Raw genomic sequence first — 26,769 nt, 5'->3', positions numbered from 1 at the left:
TGCAGGCTTTCGGGGGGTGAAGGCCTTTGAGGGGGTGCAGACCTTCAAGGGGGTGCAGGCCTACAAGGGGGGACAGGCCTACAAGGGGTTGGGACAGGCCTTCAAGGGGGGGACAGGCCTTCGGGGGGGTGCAGACCTTCAAGGGGGTGCAGGCCTTCAAGGGGGGGACAGGCCTTCGGGGGGTGCAGGCCTTCAAGGGGGTGCAGGCCTTCAAGGGGGGGGACAGGCCTTCAAGGGGGGGACAGGCAGGCCTTCAAGGGGAGGACAGGCCTAAAAGGGGGGGGACAGGCCTTCAAGGGGGGGACAGGCCTACAAGGGGGGGACAGGCAGGCAGGCCTTCAAGGGGGGGGACAGGCCTACAAGGGGGGGGACAGGCCTTCAAGAGGGGACAGGCAGACCTTTAAGGGGGGACAGGCCTTTGGGGGGGGACCCTGGTTTAGAAGTACACGGAGGGAAGGGGGTGTTCAAAGAGACGTGCATATGTCAAACTTTGGGGGGGAAAGAAATAATGGGTCTGAAAATAGAGGAGAGGGAGAGAGATGATGGACCATGGGATTTAGGGAGGGAAGGAACAGAAAGGGAGAAATTGGACACAAGGGATGGTGTGGAGGAGGGATAGAGATACTGGATAGGAGGTTAATTGGGAAAAGAAAGGGAGAGATGGTGGACTCTGGGGTGTTGGGGAAGGAGGGAGAGATGCCGGATGAAAGGGTAGTTAAGAAAAGGTGGATCTTTGGAGGGAGATGAAAAAAAGGAAAGATACCAGACTTCCTGGGGAGGGAAGGGAAATGGAAAGGGAGGACAGAGTTGGCAGATGGATGGTTAGCATGCAGAAAGAAGAAAGAAGGAGACCCTGGCAAGCAAGTTATCAGAAGAAAACCAGAGCCTTGGACCAACAAGATTTGAAATATAACCAGACAACAAAAGGTAGAAAAATTAATTTTATTTTCTGTTTTGTGATTATAATATGTCAGATTTGAAATGTGTATCCTGCCAGAGCTGGTGTTGGACTGCAAACGTGAGCTAGGATTTAACAGAGAGGAAAAGTCCTTTTTGTTTCTTTATTTTATTTACACCACAGCGCCAGTGTGGTTAGGAGAAGCCAAAGGGGGTGAAAAAGCTATAAAACCCACCAGGAGTTTTGAAAAAAGTCACCGAACTGGGCAGGAAAATCGAATTGAAAAACCAATTCAATAGGCTGAATCGAATCAAAATTTTTTTTCCTGAATCTGGCAGCATTAGTTTGCGCTACTGTCTTAGACTTTAGGACCTGGGATTGGGGAGAGATGGCATCCTCAGTACTTTATAATGCAAGTGAAACGAGGATTTGGTTAGACTTTTGAAGGGTCTGCAGAAAAAAAATATTGTATAGGCCGGGGACATGAGACAGCAGGAAATGGGAACTTTTCTTCCTTCTATTTTTGTGAATGGAAAGGCTGAGGAAGTCAGAGAGTTCAGTTAAAATATGTGCTTTATAAGAAAATATAATAATGTGTTTTATAAAGTTTATAGCATAGCTGGCCTACCCAGTGAGGTGTTCCTAGTGGTGGTGGTGGCAGCGTGTCAATGTGTTGAGAGGAAGAGGTGGTCTGGGAAATTCTGCTGAGCAAACTCCGGGCCCATTTCCACCTCCCAGTTAGTCCACTCCACTCAACTGGTTCACACACTGAGTGGGTCTTTGGGTGTTGTTTTGGGATCTCTTCCAGTGGTTTATCAGTATCTCCTTCTGGTCCAAGGAAGGAAACTTTGTTATCCTTAGCATTGACCTACAGAATATGTTTGTAACAGCGCTGCTTGTGTGGCATTAGGCTATGTAGTGATCGAAAGAAAAAAACAGACCTTTGCACATTTTTGCACTATATGGTGGGTGTATGAGGAGATTCACATTTCCTGCACAGCTAAGTCCATGTGAAGTTACCTTGTGCTGTATTTGACATCTAGCAAGGTCTCTGTTTGAAAGGAAAGATCTAAACTTAAAAATGAAGTGGCCAGAAGTTATGGTAAAAGCAGATAGCATAGCTGGTTTTAAGAAAGGTTTGGACAAATTCCTGGAGGAAAAGTCCATAATCTGTTATTAAGACATGGGGGAAGTGTCTGCTTGCCCTGGATCGGTAGCATGGAATGTGCTACTCTTTGGGTTATGACCAGGTATTAGTATCCTGGATTGGCTACCATGAGAATGGGCTACCAGGCATGATGGACCATTGGTCTGACCCAGTTAGGCTATTCTTATGTTATGTTCTCATCTGTAGGGGCCTTTGTTTTCACTTCTTATTTTAATGTATTTTTTTTCTGGGAACTTATCAGTGTTTTTTTATAATGGGAACAAAAATGGAAGAGAATTAATGTGTGTGGGATGAGGGGGTAACTAATTTCTTCAGCTAAATAATTCAATCCACTTCAAACAGACATAGGAGAACTCACGCACCATTCACACACCCTCCAACCAAAAATGTCAAAAGAAAAAACTGTTCGACAACCTCCTAGCCATTCGAGCTGCAACACTCGACCCCCAACTCTACAACCAATTGACATCGACCACAGACTGCAAAACGTTCAAAAAGAAATAAAAACCCTTCTATTCAAAAAACACATAAAACCGAACTAACGCAATCAGAACTGTCCCAAGCATCACCTGCAACTACTCCATATGTACTTCTGATGTCATGACAATTCAGACATAATTTATGTTATGTTATGTTTGGAATATAAGAAAATTTTCACTGCCTGTTTCTATTCTGACCATTTATTCCGTTTCATGGTCATTACAAAAAATATTTTTTTACATGGGGGGGGGGTGTGTCAAAAAATGATGGGCCCCGGGTGCCACATACCCTAGGTACGCCACTGCCCAGCAGTCCACTCACGCAGCACCCGTTTTGGTCAAAGACCAGTGCCCTAACTGAGACTAGCCCTACCAGCGTACGTCTTTGTTCAGTAGGAACTTGTCTAACTTTGTCTTGAATCCCTGGAGGGTGTTTTCCCCTATGACAGCCTCCGGAAGAGCGTTCCAGTTTTCCACCACTCTCTGGGTCAGGGGTGTCCAATGTCGGTCCTCGAGGGCCGCAATCCAGTCGGGTTTTCAGGATTTCCTCAATGAATATGCATTGAAAGCAGTGCATGCAAATAGATCTCATGCATATTCATTGGGGAAATCCTGAAAACCCGACTGGATTGCGGCCCTCGAGGACCGACATTGGACACCCCTGCTCTGGGTGAAGAAGAACTTCCTTACATTTGTACGGAATCTATCCCCTTTCAACTTTATAGAGTGCCCTCTCTTTCTCTCTACCTTGGAGAGGGTGAACAGCCTGTCCTTATCTACTAAGTCTATCCCCTTCAGTACCTTGAATATTTCAATCATGTCCCCTCTCAATCTCCTCTGTTCAAGGGAGACGAGGCCCAGTTTCTCTAATCTTTCGCTGTACGGCAGCTCCTCCAACCCCTTAACCATCTTAGTCGCTCTTCTCTGGACCCTCTCGAGTAGTACCATGTTTTTCTTCATGTACAGTGACCAGTGCTGTACGCAGCACTCCAGGTGAGGGTGCACCATGGCCCGGTACAGCGGCATGATAACCTTCTCCGGTCTGTTCGTGATCCCCTTCTTTATCATTCCTAGAATTCTGTTTGCCCTTTTTGCCGCCGCCGCACATTGTGTAGACGGCTTCATCAACTTGTCGATCAGAACTCCCAAGTCCCTTTCCTGGGAGGTCTCTCCAAATACCGCTCCAGACATCCTGTACTCGTGCTTGAAATTTTATACCGACATGCATCACTTTACACTTATCCACGTTGAACCTCATCTGCCATGTCGATGCCCATTCCTCGAGCCTGATTATGTCACATTGTAGATCTTCGCAATCTCCCTGCGTCTTCACTGCTCTGAATAACTTTGTGTCGTCCGCAAATTTAATCACCTCACTCGTCGTACCTATGTCCAGATCGTCGGAGGTTCTTGGGCGGGGCGGTCATTGGGGGGAGGGGGGTTTGCGTCGAGGGCAGGAGGGCCTGGGATCCCTCCTGCCCGTAATGTAGTGCGGGGTTGGGGTAGGGGGTCGACGTGGCCAGGAGGGTTTGGGCTCCCTCCTGGCCCGAACAACTAGCGGGGGGGGGGTCGCCAGGGTCAGGAGGACTTGGGTTCCCTCCTGGCCCGAACAACTAGCGGGGGGGGGGGGGTCGCCGGGGCCAGGAGGGCTTGGGCTCCCTCCTGGCCCGATATTGTCGAGGAGTCGGGGAGTCGGGGGGGCAAGAGGGCTTGAGCTCCCTCTTGCCCCGATCGTGTCAGGGGTGCCGCGGTTGGCTGGGGCAAGAGGGCTTGAGCTCCCTCTTGCCCCGATGTTGTGTGTGGGGGGGGAGTAATACATTGCGGCAGGAGAGATGCCTCATCTCCCCTACCGCGATGCCATCACTCCTCTACTCGAAGTGCTGCGGGTCGCGGCAGTTCGGGTAGAAGAGTGATGGCATCGCGGTAGGGGAGATGAGGCATCTCTCCTGCCGCGATGGTTAGGTTGCCGGGCCGCTGAACTGATGGCGCCAGCGTTTTTCGGCACTTAGACCTGGTTTTATTTCGTCTAAGTGAAAAAGGTCTAAGTGCCGACTAGGCAACCTGTAATGTTTTAGTTATACCTGTTGTACGGCTAGGTGTAGGTCGGCCCACCTCCCGCTCACTGCCCGCCCTTTCCCCTCCTCTAAACACACCTCTTTTCTCTCTGTGCGTTTAGAGGCAGGGGAAAGGCCTAAGTTGGTTTTAGATACGTCTAAAAACCAGCTTTGGTTATGGGTACTTGGACGATCAGGCTTTTTGATCGTCCAAGTAGCCATTTAGGACACTTTTTAGATGTTTTTTTTTTTTTTATTACCCCCATAGAGTATGACGGCAGAAAAGGGCCGACAGCCCAACAAGTCAGCCCACTCAAGAACCCTCCCTCCTCCCTCCCTCCATCATTTAAGCATTCCTCTGGAGCGACCCCTCCTGTCTGTCCCATCGTCCTTTGAAGTCAAGCGTGGTTCTGGCCTCGACTACCTGACGTGGAAGACCATTCCATCGATCATCACACGCTAACCCCCAGGGCAAGCCTAAAAACTAACGCCTCGTCAATGGAGGCGTTAACGACTAGTGCGACAGGCGGTTGAACGCGCAGTATTCCGCGGGTTAACCGCCTACCCCACCTTGATAAAAGGAGCCCACAGTTTCGTAGGAGGCAATTCCTACAGCTGAAATCTAAGGTTTAAGCTGTGGGGGCTACATTTTTTCTTAAATATCCTTGTAAATGTCTGGTCACCTTTAGAAATAATAAATATATATTTGTGGATCCATCCCATTAGAGATATTTCTTAAAGATAAACCTGTACTTCAGACAGTTTCAGAAAATTAACATTTAATGGTTGATGATAAATGTGGCTTTAGATTTAAAATATTTTTCTTTGCTTGTCTGTAGAAATAATTATGTTGAATATGTTTACTTAAATAATGGGCTCCTTTTATGAAGGTGCGCTAGGGTTTTTAGCACACGGACAAAATTATCGCACGCTATAGCAGGCTCGGGAATTTAACACGAACTATTAAGCATGTTAAAGCCCTAGCACACCTTTGTAAAAGGAGCCCAATATTTCCTAACCTATTAAGGAACAAGACAGTCCCAATAATGTGGGCTAAACTTAAGGGATTTTACTTTTAGTATGGTATTTTCTTGGTTTTTCTTGATTCTGTTATGTTATGTAACAAACTAATCTATATATATAAAATCGGAGGTATGTATGTGTGTATGTGCCGCGATCACGCAAAAACGGCTTGACCGATTTGAACGAAACTTGGTATGCAGATCCCTCACTACCTGGGATGATATGTTCTGGGGGTCTCGCGGCCCACCTGCACACGTGGGCGGAGCTACAAACATAAAATCAGATTTCACCCATTCATGTCAATGGAAAAAAATGTAAAAAGCTGCCATTCTCACAGTAAATCAAAAACGTCTTGACCAATTTGAACGAAACTTGGTATGCAGATCCCTCACTACCTGGGGTGATATGTTCTGGGGGTCTCACGGCCCACTTGCACACGTGGGCGGAGCTACAAACAGAAAATCAGATTTCACCCATTCATGTCAATGGAAAAAATGTAAAAAGCTGCCATTCTCACTGTAATTCAAAAACGGCTTGACCGATTTGAACGAAACTTGGTATGCAGATCCCTCACTACCTGGGGTGATATGTTCTGGGGGTCTCGCGGCCCACCTGCACACGTGGGCGGAGCTACAAACAGAAAATCAGATTTCACCCATTCATGTCAATGGAAAAAATGTAAAAAGCTGCCAACGCAAAAACGGCTTTCCCGATTTGAACGAAACTTGGTTTGCAGATCCCTCACTACCTGGGGTGATATGTTCTGGGGGTCTCGCGACCCACCTGCACAAGTGGGCGGAGCTACAAACAGAAAATCAGATTTCACCCATTCAAGTCAATGGAAAAAATGTAAGAAGCTGTGGGACCGATTTGAACGAAACTTGGTATGCAGATCCCTCACTACCTTGGGTGATATGTTCTGGGGGTCTCGCGGCCACCTGCACACGTGGGCGGAGCTACAAACAGAAAATCAGATTTCACCCATTCAAGTCAATGGAAAAAATGTAAGAAGCTGTGGGACCGATTTGAACGAAACTTGGTATGCAGATCCCTCACTACCTGGGGTGATATGTTCTGGGGGTCTCGCAGCCCACCTGCACACGTGGGAAGGGTGGGTTCACTCAAGAATGTATATGTTCTTGCTCCTGGAGGTGAAACTAAAAATGTTGTTTATAATCAATTTTTGTGTTAGTTGAATTGTATTCATTTTGTCAAATATTTCACATTATACTTTGAATATTTTACTTTTTATAAAGCTGTAACAAAATTATTTCATTCACCACTATAAAGTATCTTTATTTAAATCCATTTACAGTGTTATTGCTATAATTAAATACCCGTGCAACGCCGGGGCATCAGCTAGTAATAAATAAAGATGGAAAAAAAATAAATTTGTTAAAATATATTTTCTTTGATCTTGTTCAACTCGCTCTGCTTTCATTAACAGTTAGAAAATTGTATTAGCTCTGACATCTGAGCCCACTGTATAACTTTGCTTGTTTGGATTGGCTATATGCTAAGGGTGCTGCATACTAGCTTTTGATCAAATAATTGATATTATTTCCTTTCAATATTCTTTTTGTTTTTTCATAAGAACATAAGCAGTGCCTCTGCCAGGTCAGACCACAGGTCCATCCCGCCCAGCAGTCCGCTCCCGCGGCGGCCCAAACAGGTCACGACCTGTCTGTATCACCAGAAGGGGCTCCCTTGCCACCTTGGTTTCTCATTTAAGTCCTGTCTTCCTATCGAGGTCCTAACCCTCCGGTCTTGCACATGCACGACCTGGTTTGGTTTCTATACTCATTACCTGGTTAGTTTTCTATACTTGTGTTACCTTGAAATTGTACACTGAATGCTATTTTGTATTTGTTTCATATGATCTATTTGAATTTTTTCCCTTGATTTCTTTACTATGTGATGGGGAAAGAGCCTCTAGAGAAGGAAGAAGGTAAGAAGGAAGAAAGAGTGTCTCGAGGGAAGGGTAGAGAAGGGCTAGGAAGCAATATGAAGAGAAATGGGACCATGGAAAGGATGAGGAAATGTGAGAAAAGGGAACCGAGCTGAAAAAGAGTGACTGGAAAGCTGGGTAAAAGCTGAGAAAAAGAAGAAAGGGGTTGGGCTCCAGGAGGAATTGTATGACAGGGATGGTGCTGTTGCTGGTGAGGGTATGAGAGTCAGGGGAAGGAAGAAGAGGGTTTGGAAGAGGTCTAGAATGAGTGACAGAGTTGTAAGAGGAGACTAGGAAAAGAGAGAGTCAGAACAGGCATCCAACTTTCATAGGCAAACCTTGTGAGGATCTGGTTCCACACCATGACCCCCCAACCTCCCCAAACTGATCCCTCACCTCCCCTTTCCCACTCTCCATACTTTACAAAAAATTGGAAGGAGGGATGCACCCTCCCTCCTGCCACCGGACACCCTCACTGGCTCCCCTGAACCCCTCACACTTCCTGAACCAACCCCCAAGAAGACAACAGGAGAGATGCTCAGTCCCTCTCGCTCACAGGCCCGCCGATCCAAAATGGCAGGACCTCCCCTTCCTGGTGTATCCCGGGGAGGGGCCTTAGGCATCTGAGCCAATCAGGACCTTAGGCTCCTCCCTCTGTATCCCAGAATACACCGGGAAGGAGGCCTAAGGCCCAAATTGGCTCAGACGCTTAAGGACTCTCCGTCAAACTGGTTTAGCGGCCATCGGTACATGATCAGAGCATTTAGTGTATCTAGGCCAGAATGACTGGCTTCCCAGCTGCAGTAACATGTATAGGGAAGTCAAGCAGGTTTGCTCTGTCTCCATCTGCTGATAGGAGAATATAAGGGGAACTCATCAATGGATGCTAAGTGATTTAGAACACGCTAAGAATTACTCCATAATGGGAGCCTTGGCATTTAACACATGCTAACACAGCATGCACTACATCTCTTAGCTCCAAATTATGAATTTCCTCCTAAATTTCACTGGTCTAGCATGGACAAAAAGGAATCATTATTATGCAGTAATTCCCATAGAACATAGGCCCATAATGTTTTAATTAACAGCCCCGAATGCAGATAATTAAAATGCACACCTGTTTGGGGGCCAGAAAACTACAACCAAGAACCGCTACTTAATATTGAAATGCTTTTTGAATCCTCTTAGTAAACATCAATTTTTATGTTGTAATAATTGGTTCTGAAACCACAGCAAAGCAACGTCTTCATTATTGATATCTCAGTGTTAGCATTATTTAAGGAACACAGCTTATCATTAACAGTTCAATCATTTCAACACACTGCACCTAAGATTTCAACACACCCTGTTAATATTGAAACTTGCTCTGGAGTAAATGGACCTGAATGGTGCAGCTTCAAAATCCAATCTAGCAATGGGTAGTTAGCAGAAATGTTTAGAGTTTCTAAGCTAAAATATTTCCAGTTGTTTGAATACACATGCCATTAAAAAGAAGAACATTGAAAACGAGAACCATAAAATTGCTTGCACGCTGAAATTCAATTCCAGTTAATTTGTCTAGCTGCATGCTGATGCATGCTGCCTTTCACTTTTCCTCAACCAACAGCTCTGTAATATTGCATAATCAATAACGTGTATTGCTCTATTATCTTTATATACCATGAATAACATTTACTTTTAGTGTCACAGAGAGCCTAGGTTTTCGCTTTCTATCAAACGGCCTTTACTTAAGTCCAGATTACCATTATCAGAGAATTTATAACTTGTAGCGATCACAATTAAACAACCTTATTTCCATTGTAACCAGAGTAAGTAGTAAGCATCAGCCATGCCTCCGCATAAGGTTAAACATGAAGGCTTTAACGCAGAACAAATCTCACACTTTACAGAAGGAATAGCTCAATTACACATCCACCGCTCAAGCACTAAGGGGTCCTTTTTACTAAGACGTGCTAACTGATTTAGCGCTCGCTAAATGCTAACGCGCCCATAGAATATAATGTCAAACAATCGATTTTTTTAAGCTTTTAAAATTACATACATACATAAATAACATTTATATAACCACACCGTGCACATAAATAAATTCACCTATTCCCTATAAAACTCAAAGGAGCAATTAAAAAAAAAAATCCCCAATGAGATAGAAAACCCGGAGTGGATTTGAGTTCTTTCAACCACTGCTCCTTTCACTTTACCACTACCAGTTCCCTAAAGTCTCAATATTGTAAGCTGTATGTTGCCTCAATGTTTCCAATGACCTCAGCTGCAATTGATGTCCTGGTTCTCCACCACTCCAATCCTTAATGAAAATTTTTCTTCAGCTAGCTCCAACTATTCGGGTTTTCATTGCACTATTCCATCGTGTCATGCTGTTGTTTTATCATATAGCTGCATCAACATGAGTTTCAAAGCCTCCGAATCAACTTCCCATACCGGGGCCAAAAGACAAGACAATCGGCAGTGATTGTGAGCAGAGGAGTGGAATTTTTTCTTTAAAGCCTTTTCAAGCTCTTGAGAGACTATCATCCAGCATGTAAGACTTGTGTCTTTCCAACTTGTCCCAGTTTGGCTTCCTGAAGAAGTAATGAAATGTGGCATGTCGAGGCCAAAGAATTTTATTTGAAAGATAAGTTTTTTCAGTTTCAATATATTGAAAAATAGTATCTATTTGTAAGCCAGAAGTACTGCAATGATTGGGTGGTCAGGTTTTTTGGGTAACTGGTTCCCCTTTTTCCTCTATGTGCACTACCTTCCTATAAAAAATATATAGTACATTAGTTATATGTTTTGATTTATATATTTTGGTGTAATCATGTTGTCTATTATTTTTCAATCCTGATTTTTTCACGCTCCCTTATTAGAATGATAGTGTATTTTTCTCCTTTTTTGTTTTTGACAAAATATAAAGGTAGCAGATGTAAATTTGAAAAAACTGACAAATAACAGTCAGCACTTTACAAATTAACAAATAGAAACGAAACAAAAATGGAAAATAAGAAAATACCATTATATTGGAGTAATCCATTTTTCAATTAGCTTTCAGAGGCCAAAACATTACATTACATTACATTAGTGATTTCTATTCCGCTTGTGCCTTCCTTGGGTCAATACAGTACAAGGTATCATGTCCTGACCTGAGCAAGGGGGTTTTGGTCTCCGAAAGTTAGTAAAAATTGTATTAAATTTAGTCCAATAAAAAGATTACCTTATTTCCATTTTCTATTTATAAATGTTTATTAATACAGCTAAGTACTATTTTATTCTAAAGCAACAAAAAAATCTTTTTTCTTCTTTTGTCATTTCTGGTTTCTGCTTTCCTCATTTCTTTACTCTCTTCTTTCCATCCAGTGTCTGTCCTCTCTCTACCTTCCATGCAGCATCTGCCCTCTCTCTCTCTCTCTCTGTCTCTTCCATCCAGGCTCTGCCCTCTTTCTCTGCCCCTTCCACTCACTTTTCACCCTCTATCTTTTTTCCATCTATTGTCCGCCCTTTCTCCCTTCCATATGTCATCTTCCCTCTTCCCTAAACTGTCTATCCTGTGCCCCTTCTCTCCTTTATACATGATTCATTTCAGCTTCACCCCTCTCCATTTTTCTATGTCTCCACCCTCACCCCTATGCTCTGGCATCTCTCTCTTCTCCTTTCTTCCTTCCTTCCCACCTCTTTCTGTCTTGTCAAAACTTCATTCTCTCAATCACTTTCCACTGCCACTGTTCCTGATGCCTTCAGACATGCTGTGGTTACACCACTCCTCAAAAGCTCTTCACTGGACCCTACCTGTCCTTCCAAATACCATCCATTCGCCCTCCTCCCTTTCGCATCCAAGATGGCCACCACTACTATTTTGACTTTCTTTCATCTCCAGCTATTTTTAATTAACTATAGAGTATCTGATTACTATTCAATGTAAACCACTTAGGATATAAGCAATATATATAAAATCTGGCTTTAATCTGCAGGAAGCCGGTGTTAATGTTTGTGCTAACTTATAGAACAGCACCTAAATACGTTGGGGTGCCTAATTAGCATTTAACTTGTGGCACACTGCAGAATTAGGAGGACAGACTAATTTTTAAAACTGGACACCAAGTATTTCAAGGCAGCTTCTCTCACCTCCCTAAAATCAATCTCACACACATTCATCTAAGCAATTTTTCTCATATATTTCCATCTCTTTTTTACCTCTATTTTCATGAGCTCAGCTTTCTTCCTCTGTTCATCTCAGTTCTTCATCTCTACACTTCCCCTGTCTCTTCCTGTCTCTTCCCCTCATCTTACCATTTCTTTTTGCCAACTCCTCAATGACCCTCTCACCCATACCACAAAATGTCAGCAGGCCAGCAGTACGGTGATGCAACAATTGGGCAAACATTACAATACAGGATTTTCAGAGAGTACACTGCCAGCTTGGTGCACTATCCTAATATGGGAACAGGGACGAAGAAATCAGTTCTGCCAGTTACTCCCTCTGCTCAAATTCCATTTTCACCCAAGTCGATGTCAGACAAAATTGGCCACAAAGCTAAAGAAGGCTCACAAGTCATTACTTGATTATCACCTCTATAGCACATGAAAGCACAGTTACCATAACAGGTGTTATCCGGGGACAGCAGGTAAATATTCTCACATGTGGGTGACATTATGCACAGAGCCTGGTACAGACAGTGAAAATTGTACTGTCGCTTTAAGCTTCAACGAACATCGGCTCATGGTTCTTAAGTTCTGTAAACAAGCTAAGAGCCAAGAAGCCAACCAGGGGAGGTGGCAGGAATGTGAGAATATCAGCCTGCTGTCCACAGATATCACCTGTTAAGATATGTAACTATGTTTTATCCTAGGACAAGCAGGTCACATATTCTCACATGTGGAACTCCCTAACTTAACTGAGAAAATATGGAGGGAATGTTGGCCTCCAAGAAGTTCTGTAGAACTGCTTGGCCGAATCAACCATCTCATCTGGAATAGGTTTCTAGACAGTAGTGAGATGCAAATGTGAGAACCAAGTAGCTGCTTTGAAAATATTCTCAATGGGAGTGGAACACAAAAAGGCCACCAATGCTGACATTGCTTGGACCTTGTGTGCTGTAACACATCCCTCAAGCGGCAGCCCAGCCTGAGCATAGCAGAAAGAGATACAGGCCAACCAACTATAGATAGTCTGTTTGGATAAAGGAAGTCTCAATGTGTTAGGACCAAAAGATATAAACAGTTGAGATGAAGTTGTATGTGGCTTAGTATGCTACAAATAGAAAGCCAAGGCACGTTTACAGTCCAATGTATGAAAAGCCGTTTCCCCAGGATGAGAATGAGGCTTTGGAAAGAAAACAGGAAGGATAATGGATTAAGGTGAAATTCCGTGATGACTACTTTTGGAAGGAATTTTGGATGAGTGTGAAGGACTATCTTGTTATGATGGAAAACTGTGTAAGATGGGTCACAAACAAGGGCTTGAAGCTCACTCACTCAACGAGCTGAAGTGGCACAGTTCAAGAAGACTACTTTCCATGTAAAATACTTAAGATGAGCAGTTGCAAGAGGTTCAAATGGAGATTTCATCAATATAGTGAGAACTACATTAAGATCTCAAATGACCGGAAGCGGTTTGAATGGAGGTTTGGAATTCATGAGTTCTTTCATAAACCTGGAAACCAGTAAAGAAGCTGTAGGCTTAATGTTAAAGTGGATTATGGAAAGCACTGAGATGCCAAAGGTAGGGAAGATAGTCCAGCACTGAAGGAATTTAGGATGTTACAGGATCCAGGTGGTGGAGGTTACACCATGTGGTAAAGCATATCCACTTGAAATGGGAGCATTGCTGAGTAGAAGGTTTCCTAAAAGCAATGATAATATACTGTACTGGTGCAGAGAGATTGAAATCTGGAACAGTCAGTTACCAAGCTGTTAGATGTAGAAACTACATATTGGGATAGAGAAGAGATCCATGACTCTGAGTTAAGAGAGAGGGAAAAATCTGTAGTAGAATGGTATCCTGGACACTCAGTTGAAGAAGAAAAGAAAACCATGGTTGTCTGGGCCACTGAGGAGTTATGAGTGTCATAGTAGGCTGGTTTCTGCTTGAATTTGTACAAGGTATTTGCAATTAGAGAAATTATAGGAGCTTGTGGAACCAATCCAGAAGAAAGGCATCCACTTCCAGTTAGTGTGAAGGGTCTTTAGAAGAATTGCGGTAACTTGTGATTGTTAGGAAATGCAAATAGGTCTATTTGAGGGGTTTCCCAAAGAGAGAAAATATGGCTCAAGACTTTGGAATTGAGAGTCCACGAAATCTTCCGAGTTTGTCGGCCGGAGCATTCTGCTTGCCTTGCATATACACTGCATTGAGGTCAATGTTCCGGGAGATTGCCTATTTCCAAATTTGAAGAGCCTCTTGGCATAGAGGAAGATAGCCCGTACCTCCATGTTTGTTGATATAGAACATTACTACTTTGTCGGTTCTAATAAGGAGGACTTAGTTGAGAAGTCAAGCTTGAAAAGTTTTAAGAGCTTTGCAGATTGCTTGAAGCTCTAGGAAATTGATGTGTAGTGCTCTCTCTCGAGTGGATCAGAGACCTTGAGTTCATAGACTATCAAGTTGGTCTCCCCAAGCACAAAGGAAAGCATCTGTCGTGAGAACTCGCTGATGTGAAGGAATATGGAACAGCAAACCTCCGAAGAAGTTCTTGAGTCACAACCACTACTGAAGAGATTGACGTAGAAGTGAAAAGACCCTGATCCGCTGGGACAGCGGGTCTGTAGCTTGAGACCACTGAGATACCAGGTTCTATTAAGCTGGTGTGAGATGGAGGTGGGCAAATGGGGTCACATGAACTGTTGATGCCATGTGCCCTAGGACAAACTAGTGCACAAATTATCGTGTCAATTAAGTGAGTTAAGTAATGTGCCCTAGGAGACACATTATTTGTTTGGCTGAAATATTCAGAAGAGAAGAAACCTGACTGCAAATTTGAATCAATGTATCCTGTCTCTGTTTGGGCAGGTAAGCCTCTAAGCGAATGGTGTTGAGTACAGCTCCAATGAACTACAAGATTCGAGTTGACTGCAAATGGGACTTTTGGTAATTTACTTCAAATCCCAGAAGTTCCAGGATAGTGACAGTGGCCTGTATAGCTGACTGGACTGCTTGAGGAGATGGAGTTTTGATCAGCCAATCATCTAGGTAAGGATATACATAAAACCCATGAACACAAAGGATTGCAGTACTACCACTAGGCATTATGTGAACACTCTGGGAGAGGAGGCTAGGTTGAATGGTAGTACCTTGTACTTGAGGTGATGTCTGACTCGAAGCTGAAGGTACTCTCTATGAGCTGGATGAATGGCTATGTGTGCATATGCCTCTTTGAGGTCTAGAGAGCATAGCTAATCTTCTTTGTCTAGAAGTGGGTAAAGGGTTCCTAGGGATAACATGCAAACCTTCTCATTGACTAAATATATGTTGAGAGCTCAAAGATCTAGAATAGATCAAAGACCTCCCATCTTCTTTGGGATTAGGAAGTACTTTGAATAGAATTCTGATTTATCTGGGAAGGAGGTACTATTTCTACAGCATTGAGTTGCAGGAGAGCTTCCATTTCCTGAAGAAGAAGAGAAGTCTGTTGCAAGTTGAAAGAGGATTCTCTTGGAGGGGTATGTGGAGGAAGTTGAGTGAAGCAAAGAGAATAACCCTCCTGAATAACTTTCAGAACCTAAGCATCTGTTGTTATAAGAGTCCAGCGCTGATGGTACAAATGAAGACGACTCCTGATGGATTGAGGAAGGGGCAAAGATGGATGAATTTTGACTATGCTCTCCAGAAAGCAGTCAAAAAAGCTGGGTCGACATCTGGGGTAGCAGAGATTTGGGGTTTCTGAGGCCATTGAGATTTCTGCTTCTTCTGAGGTAGAGGTTTAGAAGAGGACAATGTTGCAAGATTTTGCCTCTTATAAGACGTATAAGTCTGTTTTGGATAAGTCTTCGATGTACGAGTCTTAGTAGACTTAGAAGTAGACATGCTCTGCTGGTGACGAGTGAGCTTTTGCTTAGTATCCTCTACTTTGTCGCCAAACAATTCCTCTCGCAAATAGGGAATATTGGCTAGTCGATCTTGGATATTAATATCAAGGTTGGAAAACCGAAGCCAAACTAATTTACACATAGCTATCGACATAGCTGGAAGTTATATCAAAGGCATCGAAAGCAGATTGAACCATAAACTTGAGGGTTTGGAGAAGATTACGGGTAGTCTCCTGGAAATCTGAAAGACGATCAGCTAGAATAAACTGTTCAACTCAGATGTTTGGTAAGTTGTTTCATATAGAAAATAGCAAGTCATGAAAAAATTATAGCTGAGCACCCTGCTGGCTAACATAGAATTATGATAAAGCTGTTGGCCAAACTTATCCAAAGTGTGTCCTTCTCTGCCCGGGGGTGCACTGGCATAGGCTCGAGAACTTGATTATTTCTTGAGAACAGTCTCTACTAGTAAGGACAGGTGCTGAAGTTGAGGTTTATCAAAACCAGGACAGGATTGAAGCCAATATAAAGAGTTTATCTTCCTAGGTGCAATAGGTAGAGTAAGGGGAGTTTCCCAGTTCTTGAACATTGCATGAAGACCTCGATTTGTGTTGAGATGTATGGAAGTCAGTACTGTGCAATGCCAATGCCCTCTGAGATGTAGACTTTGTAGGCAAGAAGCATGCCTCAGTACTGTGTGACCTTGGTGTTTTGTTGGAGAAGAAGGATCGGTACCATGTGGCTTCAATGTGCCATGCTCAGGCTGGGCTGGTACCAAGGGAGACAGTGCAAGCACCGATGCAGATTGTGCTTCCAGCAGCATGGCCAGCTCCCTCTGAACTAGTTGTTTAATTTGATCTTGAATAAGATGCACCAGTACCATTTGCTCAACAGCTGGTACCAAGGGTGCAGCAGGCTGTCGAGGTGTAGGAGACCTCGATGATGAGGTATGCCTTTGCCTATACAGATGGCGATCTCTGCCGTCTTCACCTTTTGGCATGCATCGAGGGACTCGATGCCTGGGACAGTGGAAGAGAGGAGGATGACTTCACAGCAGGTTTACCAGTCGCTGAAACCAAACCCGACGTCGAGGGGAGCATCGATGCTGGTACAGCCGGTACCAATGAAGCCGGGATGTTCTCTGAACAACATAGCAGGACTAAAAAGTCTCTACTGCTGGAGGTGCCGGGCCTTAAGAGAGTGTTTTTTGAGAATGGAACAGTGGGTACAAGTGTCTACTCGATGCTCTGGTCCCAAATACTGAATGCACCAATTGTGCAGATCAATGATGGAATGGGCCATTAACACCGAGAGCACTTTTTATGTTCAAATAATTTTTATTGAAGACAAAGCAAAATATTAACAATAAAGATTTCACAATACAACTATGTCTTCATATGTAAAGGACATTTTCCCTCCCCCAAATTCCATCCCCATCTCCTCTAACCAGACACAATCATAACATCTTCAAAGGATGGCCAAGCATTACCATACTACAACAGACCAACACTTTATATTTTCCCTCCTCTTCTCCCCTCCAACCCCACCACCTCACTATATTCCCCCTACTAAATCCCCGAGAGTACTTTTTAAACCCAGTAGAAAGCCTTGATATGGAAGGAAAAATAGTGGTGGGCAAATCAAAAAACACAATTGTGCTCAAGGCCCAAAGGTCGAAGAGGGCACAAGGCCTGCACAGCTGAGGTAAAAAAGAAAAAAAAAATTATAAGAAAAAAAACACAAAGGAAGAACAATAATGAAAATTAAAGAAAATACACGACGGGAAGACAACCACAGATGGACAAAGTCCAAAATCCTACTTCTTCACTCTACGGATAATGAAGAACTGAGGAAACGCGAGCCATCATCAGGCAGGAAAACACTCACACGTGCTTAAGAACATAAGAATAGCCTTACTGGGTCAGACCAATAGTCCATCAAGCCCAGTAGCCCGTTCTCACGGTGGCCAATCCAGGTCACTAGTACCTGGCCAAAACCCAAGGTGCAGGACAGGCAGTCCTGAAGCTTCATTAAAACTTAAAGTGACAGTACACTTTTCACTGTCCATACTGGGCTACGTGGATGACATCACCCACATGTGAGAATATACTGCATGCTTGTCCAGGGATAAACTATGAAACATTACCTAACAAAGGGCTCCTTTTATAAAGAGGCAGTAGCAATTTTCTTGCGGCAAATGCACCAAAGCCCATAGGAACTGAATGGCCTTTGGTGAATTTGCTGCAGGGGAATCACTGCCGCAGCTTTGTAAAAGGAGCCCAAAGAGGTAATTTCATAACATTACTATTTTTTTAACTCTAAAACCTTTTTTGAGGTTCTTGAATACACATTTAATTCTCATACAGAACATTGAGAAGCAGTTACCAAAAATATAACTCACTGAACTTCAACTCCAATTCCTCTGAATTCTGATACTAGCAAAGAGGTGCAAATGTCCCTCTAACAGACTTCTGCATTGCATTCACCCACAGAGGAATGAGTCCATGCAATCAACTACAGTGGTACCTTGGTTTACGAATATAATTCGTTCCAGAAACATGCTTATAATCCAAAGTACTTGTATATCAAAGCAACTTTCCCCATAAGCCATAATGGCAATGCTGACAATTCGTTCCAGAACCCAAAAGGTGCCGAGGAAGTGGTGAGGGGTGGCCCAGGGGTGTGTACCTGTCGGGTGCCAGGTCTCTAGGAAATGCCTCCTCTGTCCGCCAGCAACTGGAGAACCCCGCAGTGCCGCTTCGGGGGAGATGCCTCTTCTGTCCGTCAGCCGCCGAAGAACCCCTGAGCCCACACAGCGCCGCTTCAGGGGGATTCATCTTCCATCCGCCGGTCAGCCTTCCATGCCGGTGCCTTCTGCATGTTGGAGAGCCTATGAGAGCCCACACAGCTGAGTGCCGTCCCACCTGCACGTTACGTATGATCACGCACAACGTCGATGATCGACGTTGTGCGTGATCATACGCAACGTGCAGGTGGGATGGCATTCGGCTGCGTAGGCTCAGATAGAGGCTCTCCAATACGCGGAAGGCACCTGGGGGGGAAGGCTGGCCGGCGGACGGAGGAGAAATCCCCCTGAAGCGGCGCTTCCTGCAGCTGTAATTGCTCGTTTATCGGGGCAGTGCTCGGTTTGCGAGACAAAAGTTTGCCGAGTGTTTTGCTCATCTTGCAAAACACTCGCAAACCGAGGCTCCACTGTATTTGGATTCTGATATTTTGTGCAAAAGCGCCTCTCCCACAGATTGACAACGTATAAAATCTCAGAGCGGTACTATCAGCAGCTTGCAGCAACTATTATTATTATTATTCTTTATTCTTATATACCGCCATACCCAGTGAGTTCTAGGCAGTTTACATCAATTAGCAAATGATCTGCATTGACAAGCAGATTTACAACAAAATTAGAAGCAGATTTACAGCAAATTACAAGCAGATTTACGATAAATTACAACGATTTACAGCAGTCAGTAGTGAAATTACAGCGATTTACAACTGTCTGCAATGAGGGGAAGATTTACAACAATATAACAGAAATTGCAGGTTTGATCGCACTAGATAAGGGAAGTAGAGAGTGGGGAAGGGAGGGTCTGGTGAAGGAGGAAGGGGGCAGAGGTGGGGCAAGTGTTGTGTGGGGTGAAGGGAATATTAAGGGTCGTGTTTGCTGAATAGGTAAGTTTTTAGTAGTTTTTTGAAGGCAAGGGCATACAAGGTCATACAAGGCTTCGAAAGGAAAGTCTCATTTCAAATGGTAATGTGCAATAGCAACAGACAGGAAAAGACAAATGGAGTGAAAGAAAAAGGGCGATAAATAAAATGTTGAAGGAACAATCTTTTACCTTTTGAGTGAGATCACTGGCCTCGTTGATGTATCGATCTCGTTCCTTTTCTAGCTGGTAAATTATTTTTCTCTGCTTCTGAGCCTCATCTTTATAGTTTTGGATCTCTTCTTCCAGGTTTTTCTTAGACTGTTCGTGGAGTTTCACTAAATTCAGCTGCTTCTGAGTGGCACTGGCTGCCTTCAGCATATTCTAAGAAGAGACAAAACAAGTTGATCATGAAATTTGCGGCACATTTTCTAACTCACTTCATTCTAAGCAGTGGATTCAGAGAACATAAATATGATCTTACTAATCCCTCCTTTTACAAAACCCTAGCGCCGTTTTTAGCTCCAGCCGAGGTGGTAGCAGCTCCAACGCTCGTAGGAATTTCTAGGAGCGTCAGAGCTTTTACCACCGCAGCCAGCGCTAAAAACCGCGTTATAGCTTTGTAAATGTGGGGGTAAATTATTTATCCATTGCCTCTGTGAAAAATCAAGACTTTTCCCAAATACGTCTCAATTTTCTATTTTTTTTCTGATTCAGGGTCTATATACTATATTCTACCACCACAATGACAATACAGAAGTGAATAGAAACATAGAAACGTAGAAACATAGAAGATGACGGCAGAAAAGGACTACAGTCCATCAAGACTGCCCAACTCTGCTTACCCACCCCCTGTCTATGCCCTAATGACCCAATTTCCTTATCTTGACCCTCGTAGGGATCCCACCTGGGTATCCCATTTATTCTTAAAGTCTGGCACGCTGTCTGCCTCGATCACCTGCACTGGAAGCTTGTTCCAATGATCAACCACTCTCTCTGAGAAGAAATACTTTCTGGTGTCGCCATGAAATTTTCCGCCCCTGAGTTTGAGCGGGTGCCCTCTTGTGGCCGAGGGTCCCTTGAGAAAGAAAATATCATCTTCCACTTCGACACGTCCTGTGAGATCATGTCTCCCCTCTCCCTACGTTCCTCGAGAGTGTAGAGCTGCAATTTGTTCAGTCTCTCTTCGTACGAGAGACCCTTGAGCCCCGAGATCATCCTGGTGGCCGTCCACTTAACCGATTCAATTCTGCGCACATCTTTACTGTAATGTGGCCTCCAGAATTGCACACAGTACTCCAGATGAGGTCTCACCATGGCCCTGTACAACGGCATTATGACTTCAGGCTTTCGGCTGACGAATAGACACTACTGACTCAATTTCAGTTTACAAAGGATTTCAGGAGGCATTTTATTAGAGTTAAAGGGGAGGAGTAGTTTTCAAAATGAATTAGGACACTAACTTGTGTTATTTTCACCTTAATGTGTGTTAAAGGGCTGTAACATTTGTTGCAGTGTCCTAACACAGCATTATTTAGGTTACCCATGTATATAAGGCTAATGACTATATGGGAATATAAGGCCAATGAATATGGGAATATAGGGCCAATGAAGCCAACACCCAGGATCTTACAAACAGAAGCCCCAATATTTAGATATTCTGTATATATGTTTACATATACATTTAATTTATATTTGCTTATTTAGTGGTGCTAGCTATACAGGGTAATCTAGTCTAAGACTTAAATTTATATACCGCATCATCTCCTAAAAAGGAGCTCAATTCAGTTAACAAAATAAGCATCAGACAAGACAGATGTTTTTTTGATTTGAATATGCTAGAATTATTAGTGAAAGATTTCCTGTTATCTGTTAAATAAAATTCCCTATCGACTGATGAACAAAATTATTGGTTTTCCTTGAGACAGCTGTCTAAATACTATTGGAATAATAATGTCTTCATAGATTTACGAAAGGACTGAGGGAAAACAAGAGTTCTAATAGTAGATGGAATTTCATTCCAGATCTCTGTGAATCTCTATGGCATTGAGATGTGTCAAATTTCAATTGCATTTTAGAAAAAGATCTGTTGATGTACAGCCTTTTCTGAAACGCATGCAGGAATGGACGTATAATATGCAAGCTATACGCAACCATTTTATAGCAGTCAATATCAAAACCATCAATGTGGCAGTGAGACAACATGCACGTCAAAGTGGTGGTGCTTACACAAGTATATTGATACTTCATAACAAAGATATGTACTGTAAGTTCTGACACAATGACATGTAAGTTTGCAATTTTGGAAACCTGCTCAATCGATTTTGAAGAGCAAAAAGCACTGGGGGATAAAGGGGAAGACCTCCCCTAATCACTCCATTAGATGTTGCCCAAAATGAGCACTTTTCAAGTTAAAAAAAACTACCACTAGACCACTATCGAAAAACAAGAGTGATAACAAATCATAACAAAATAAGGCAGTGGTGGAAAAACAGCCTCATACCTGGAGTAAGAACATAAGAACATAAGAACTGCCATCTCCGGATCAGACCTTTGGTCCATCAAGTCTGGCGATCCGCGCACGCGGAGGCCCTGCCAGGTGTACCCTGGCGTAATTTATAGTCCATCATATCTTTATATGCCTCTCTTAAGGAGATATGCATCTAGTTTGCTCTTGAAGCCTAGGACGGTCGATTCCGCAATAATCTCCTCTGGGAGGGCATTCCAGGCGTCAACCACTCTCTGAGTGAAGCAGAACTTCCTGACATTAGTCCTGAACCTGTCCCCCCTTAGCTTCATTTCATGTCCTCTAGTCCGTGTCAAATTGGACAATGTAAATAATCTTCTCTGCTCTATTTTGTCGATTCCTTTCAGTATTTTGAAGGTCTCGATCATATCCCCACGCAGTCTCCTTTTCTCTAGGGAGAACAATCCTAGTGTTATAAGTCTATCCTCGTATTCCAGTTTCTCCATACCCTTCACCAGTTTTGTTGCTCGTCTCTGCACCCTCTCCAGCAGTTTTATATCCTTCTTTAGGTAGGGAGACCAATGTTGGACGCAGTATTCCAAGTGTGGTCTGACCATTGCCCTATAAAGCGGCATTATAACTTTCTCCGATCTACTCGAGATTCCTTTCTTTATCATGCCCAACATTCTATTTGCCTTCTTTGCCGCTGCCGCGCATTGTGCCGACGGCTTCAGGGTCCTATCTATCAGTACACCCAGGTCCTTTTCTTGTTCACTCTTCCCCAGAGTTGCACCTGACATTGTATACTCGTATTCCTTATTCTTATTGCCTAAATGCATTACCTTGCATTTCTCCACATTGAACTTCATCTGCCATTTCTCCGCCCATGTTTCTAACCGACACAAGTCGCTCTGGAGTTCCTCTCTATCCTCCTGCGATCTGATTGCCCGGCATAGTTTTGTATCATCTGCAAACTTGATGATCTCACTGGTTGTTCCTTCCTCCAGGTCATTGATATAAATATTAAAAAGGATCGGCCCAAGTACCGAGCCCTGTGGTACACCACTAGTCACTTTCTCCCAGTCGGAGAACTTCCCATTTATGCCCACTCTCTGCTTTCGGTTTTCCAGCCATTTGCCTATCCACCTTTGTATATCCCCCTCTATGCCATGGCTTTGTAGTTTCCTGAGAAGTCTTTCATGTGAAACTTTGTCGAACGCTTTCTGGAAGTCCAAGTATATTATGTCCACCGGCTTCCCACTATCAATTTGCTCGTTCACAGTCTCAAAAAATTGGAGTAAATTCGTCAAACATGATTTCCCTTTCCTGAATCCATGTTGACTGGGTTTCATCAAGTCGTGTGCGTCCAAGTGCCAGACTATGCTATCCTTGATCAGTGCTTCAACCATCTTGCCGGGGACAGACGTAAGACTCACAGGCCTATAGTTGCCCGGTTCCCCTCTCGATCCTTTTTTAAAAATTGGCGTGACGTTCGCTATCCTCCAGTCGTCCGGTATCTGTCCAGTTCTGATTGTCAGGTTTGCAAGTTTTTGCAATAACTCTCCGATTTCAACCTTCAATTCCTTTAAGACTCTCGGGTGAATTCCATCCGGTCCAGGGGATTTGTCACTTTTAAGTTTGTCGATCTGATAGTATATCTGGTCTAAGTCCACTTCAACTGTGGTGAGGCTGTCTTCTATTTCTCCTGCAAACACTTTCTCCGCTTCAGGTATTGTTGAGGTGTCCTCCTTCGTAAAGACGGACGCAAAGAAGGAATTTAGTTTGTCTGCGATTTGTTTATCTTCCTTGATGTACCCTTTTCTTCCCTGGTCGTCCAGGGGTCCCACTGCCTCTTTTGCAGGTTTTTTCCCTTTCACGTATCTAAAGAAGGGCTTGAAGTTTTTGGCCTCCTGGGCTATTTTTTCCTCATACTCCTGTTTGGCATCCCTCACCGCCTTGTGACATTTCTTCTGATCATCTTTATGTTTGTTCCAGGCTTCGGTTGTCTTTATGCATTTCCATTTTTTGAAAGAGTCCTTCTTTTCTTTTATGGCTTCCTTCACCTGTATGGTAAGCCATGCCGGTTCTCTTTTGCTCTTTGTTCTCCGATCTTTGGAAATCCTCGGAATGTAGAGATCTTGTGCTTCTGTGATAGTATTTTTCAGTAGGAACCATGCCTGATCTACCGTTTCAAGTTTGTCCACCATCTTCTCGAGTCGTTTTTCTACCATGGCTCTCATGCGATCGTATTTATCCTTTTTAAAGTTTAAGGTGGTGGTTAAGGTTTTGGCATGTTTCCCTTTCCCGATGTCAAGTTTAAAGTTGATTACATTGTGATCACTCGTTCCCAGTGGAACCACGACTTCCACTTCTGTTATCGGTCCCGTGAGGCCATTTAGGACCAAATCCAAGGTGGCGTTGCCTCTTGTCGGCTCTTTTACCATTTGTTCCAGGAAGCAATCCCCTAGCACCTCCAGGAACTTGGCCTCCTTGCCGCAGTTGGAGGTTGCTAGTTTCCAGTCTATCCCTGGGAAATTGAAGTCTCCCAATATAATTACATTTCCTGTCTTGCATTCTTGTTTGATTTCCTCCATCATTTCTGAGTCAGTTTCCTCCGCCTGTCCTGGGGGACGATAGTAAAGGCCAATTTTCGTATCTGCGCCATATTGACCAGGAATTTTGATCCAGAGTGACTCAAGCTTCTCTTTCATTTCTGTTGTAACCATTTCAACAGAATCTATTCCCTCCTTAACATATAGAGCAATACCTCCACCTTTCTGCCCTACTCGATCTCTTCTATACAGTTTGTATCCTTGTAGTACTGTGTCCCATTTGTTTTCTTCATTCCACCATGTTTCTGTTATGCCAATGATATCCAATATGTCATGTCTTGCTATTGTCTCTAGTTCCCCCATTTTGTTACCTAGACTTCTAGCATTCGTATACATACATCTAAGTTCCCTTCGTGTTACCTTTTTGGACCTTCTACTCTTGGCCGTCCCTATAGTTTCAATTACGGTATCCTTTACTGCTCCTGTGTTATCACCCTTGTTTGCTGTGTGGTCGTCCCCTCCTGTGTCTGAGTTGTCCCTTCCTGCTTTTTCTCCCTTATTGGCTGTGAGGTCGTCTTCTCTTGTGTAGTTCATATTACTCCTACTGTAATCATAGGCAAAAACCACCAGCCACCTCTTGTTTCACTTTCACTTTCACTCTTATTCTTTTTTTCTTTTTCCTCTTGCAGTTATTCAACTTCTCATTAAATAAAAAATTCACCCAGTAATAATAAATTTAGTAGTAATCGATTTGATAGCATTCAATATTCGAGAAACACTGTTCAGCAACACATATAGTTAAAATCTTTTTTTTACTTATCTTATTTTTTGCAGTTTCGTTCATAATGTTCATACTTTGTAAATTTCCTTATTGTAATGCTTCATTTTCCAGTTCCATACAATGCGAAATACAATGGCTATCATCTAAATCTCAGCCGCTTCTCCTTGGTAGTTTTTAAGATTTTAATATTTATACCATTATTTTTTGAAACTAAATATTGTCACTTTTCAAATTAGACAGGGACTAGATATCTGCTCCTCAGTATTTTGCCTATGTACAAGGATAGTTGAAATGTTTGGTAACTAAGTTAAAACAATATAGTCTCTCTCCATCGAAGGCTAGACACTTAGGCCCTGATTCTACAAAGTGCGTCCTGATTTTAGGCAGCTGAAGGCGTCCTACAGCTGTCTAATCAGCCAATCGGGATGCACGTTTTTTAAAAAAATGCTCCCCAGGCAGGCCGCCTATATGAAGGCGCCTCCGGGAGCCTAGGGAGGCCCGCAAGACGCCTAAACTCGCCTAAGGGCCTTAGGCGAACCTAGGCGGCCCTAACATAGTAACATAGTAGATGACGGCAGATAAAGACTAAAATGGTCCATCCAGTCTGCCCAACCTGATTCAATTTAAATTTTTTTTTTTTTTTTTTCTTCTTAGCTATTTCTGGGCAAGAATCCAAAGCTTTACCCGGAACTATGCTTGGGTTCCACCTGCCGAAATCTCTGTTAAGACTTACTCCAGCCCATCTACACCCTCCCAGCCATTGAAGCCCTCCCCTGCCCATCCTCTACCAAACGGCCATACACAGCGCATTCCAGGCATCCACTACCCTCTCCGTAAAGTAGAATTTCCTAACATTGCCCCTGAATCTACCACCCCTCAACCTCAAATTATGTCCTCTGGTTTTACCATTTTCCTTTCTCTGGAAAAGATTTTGTTCTACGTTAATATCCTTTAAGTATTTGAACGTCTGAATCATATCTCCCCTGTCTCTCCTTTCCTCTAGGGTATACATATTCAGGGCTTCCAGTCTCTCCTCATACGTCTTCTGATGCAAGCCTCCTATCATTTTCGTCGCCCTCCTCTGGACCGCCTCAAGTCTTCTTACGTCTTTCGCCAGATACGGTCTCCAAAACTGAACACAATACTCCAAGTGGGGCCTCACCAATGACCTGTACAGGGGCATCAACACCTTCTTCCTTCTACTGACTACGCCTCTCTTTATACAGCCCAGAATCCTTCTGGCAGCAGCCACTGCCTTGTCACACTGTTTTTTCGCCTTTAGATCTTCGGACACTATCACCCCAAGGTCCCTCTCCCCATCCGTGCATATCAGCTTCTCTCCTCCCAGCATATACGGTTCCTTCCTATTATTAATCCCCAAATGCATTACTCTGCATTTCTTTGCATTGAATTTTAGTTGCCAGGCATTAGACCATTCCTCTAACTTTTGCAGATCCTTTTTCATATTCTCCACTCCCTCTTCGGTGTCTACTCTGTTACAAATATTGGTATCATCTGCAAAAAGGCACACGTTTCCTTCTAACCCTTCAGCAATGTCACTTACATACATATTGAACAGGATTGGCCCCAGCACCGAACCCTGAGGGACTCCACTAGTCACCTTTCCTTCCTTCGAGCGACTTCCATTAACCACCACCCTCTGGTGTCTGTCCGACAGCCAGTTTCTGACCCAGTTCACCACTTTGGGTCCTAACTTCAGC

At 43.6% G+C, this 26,769-nt stretch overlaps 1 protein-coding gene across 1 annotated transcript in view; it reads right to left on the bottom strand.

Moving 5' to 3' along the window:
- The window catches only part of CFAP58 (cilia and flagella associated protein 58), a 326,613-nt gene that overhangs the window by 206,057 nt on the left and 93,787 nt on the right, over window positions 1-26,769 (bottom strand). The window contains exon 9 of the mRNA XM_033943377.1: window positions 19,441-19,632. Coding sequence (XP_033799268.1) covers window positions 19,441-19,632 — 192 coding nt within the window. The remainder of the gene's footprint in view (window positions 1-19,440; window positions 19,633-26,769) is intronic.

This window comes from Geotrypetes seraphini, chromosome 4, assembly GCF_902459505.1.
Source record: "Geotrypetes seraphini chromosome 4, aGeoSer1.1, whole genome shotgun sequence".
In the NCBI taxonomy this organism is placed as follows: domain Eukaryota; kingdom Metazoa; phylum Chordata; class Amphibia; order Gymnophiona; family Dermophiidae; genus Geotrypetes; species Geotrypetes seraphini.
Note: the sequence above shows the minus strand (reverse complement) of the source record. Positions and strands in the feature narration are given on the sequence as shown.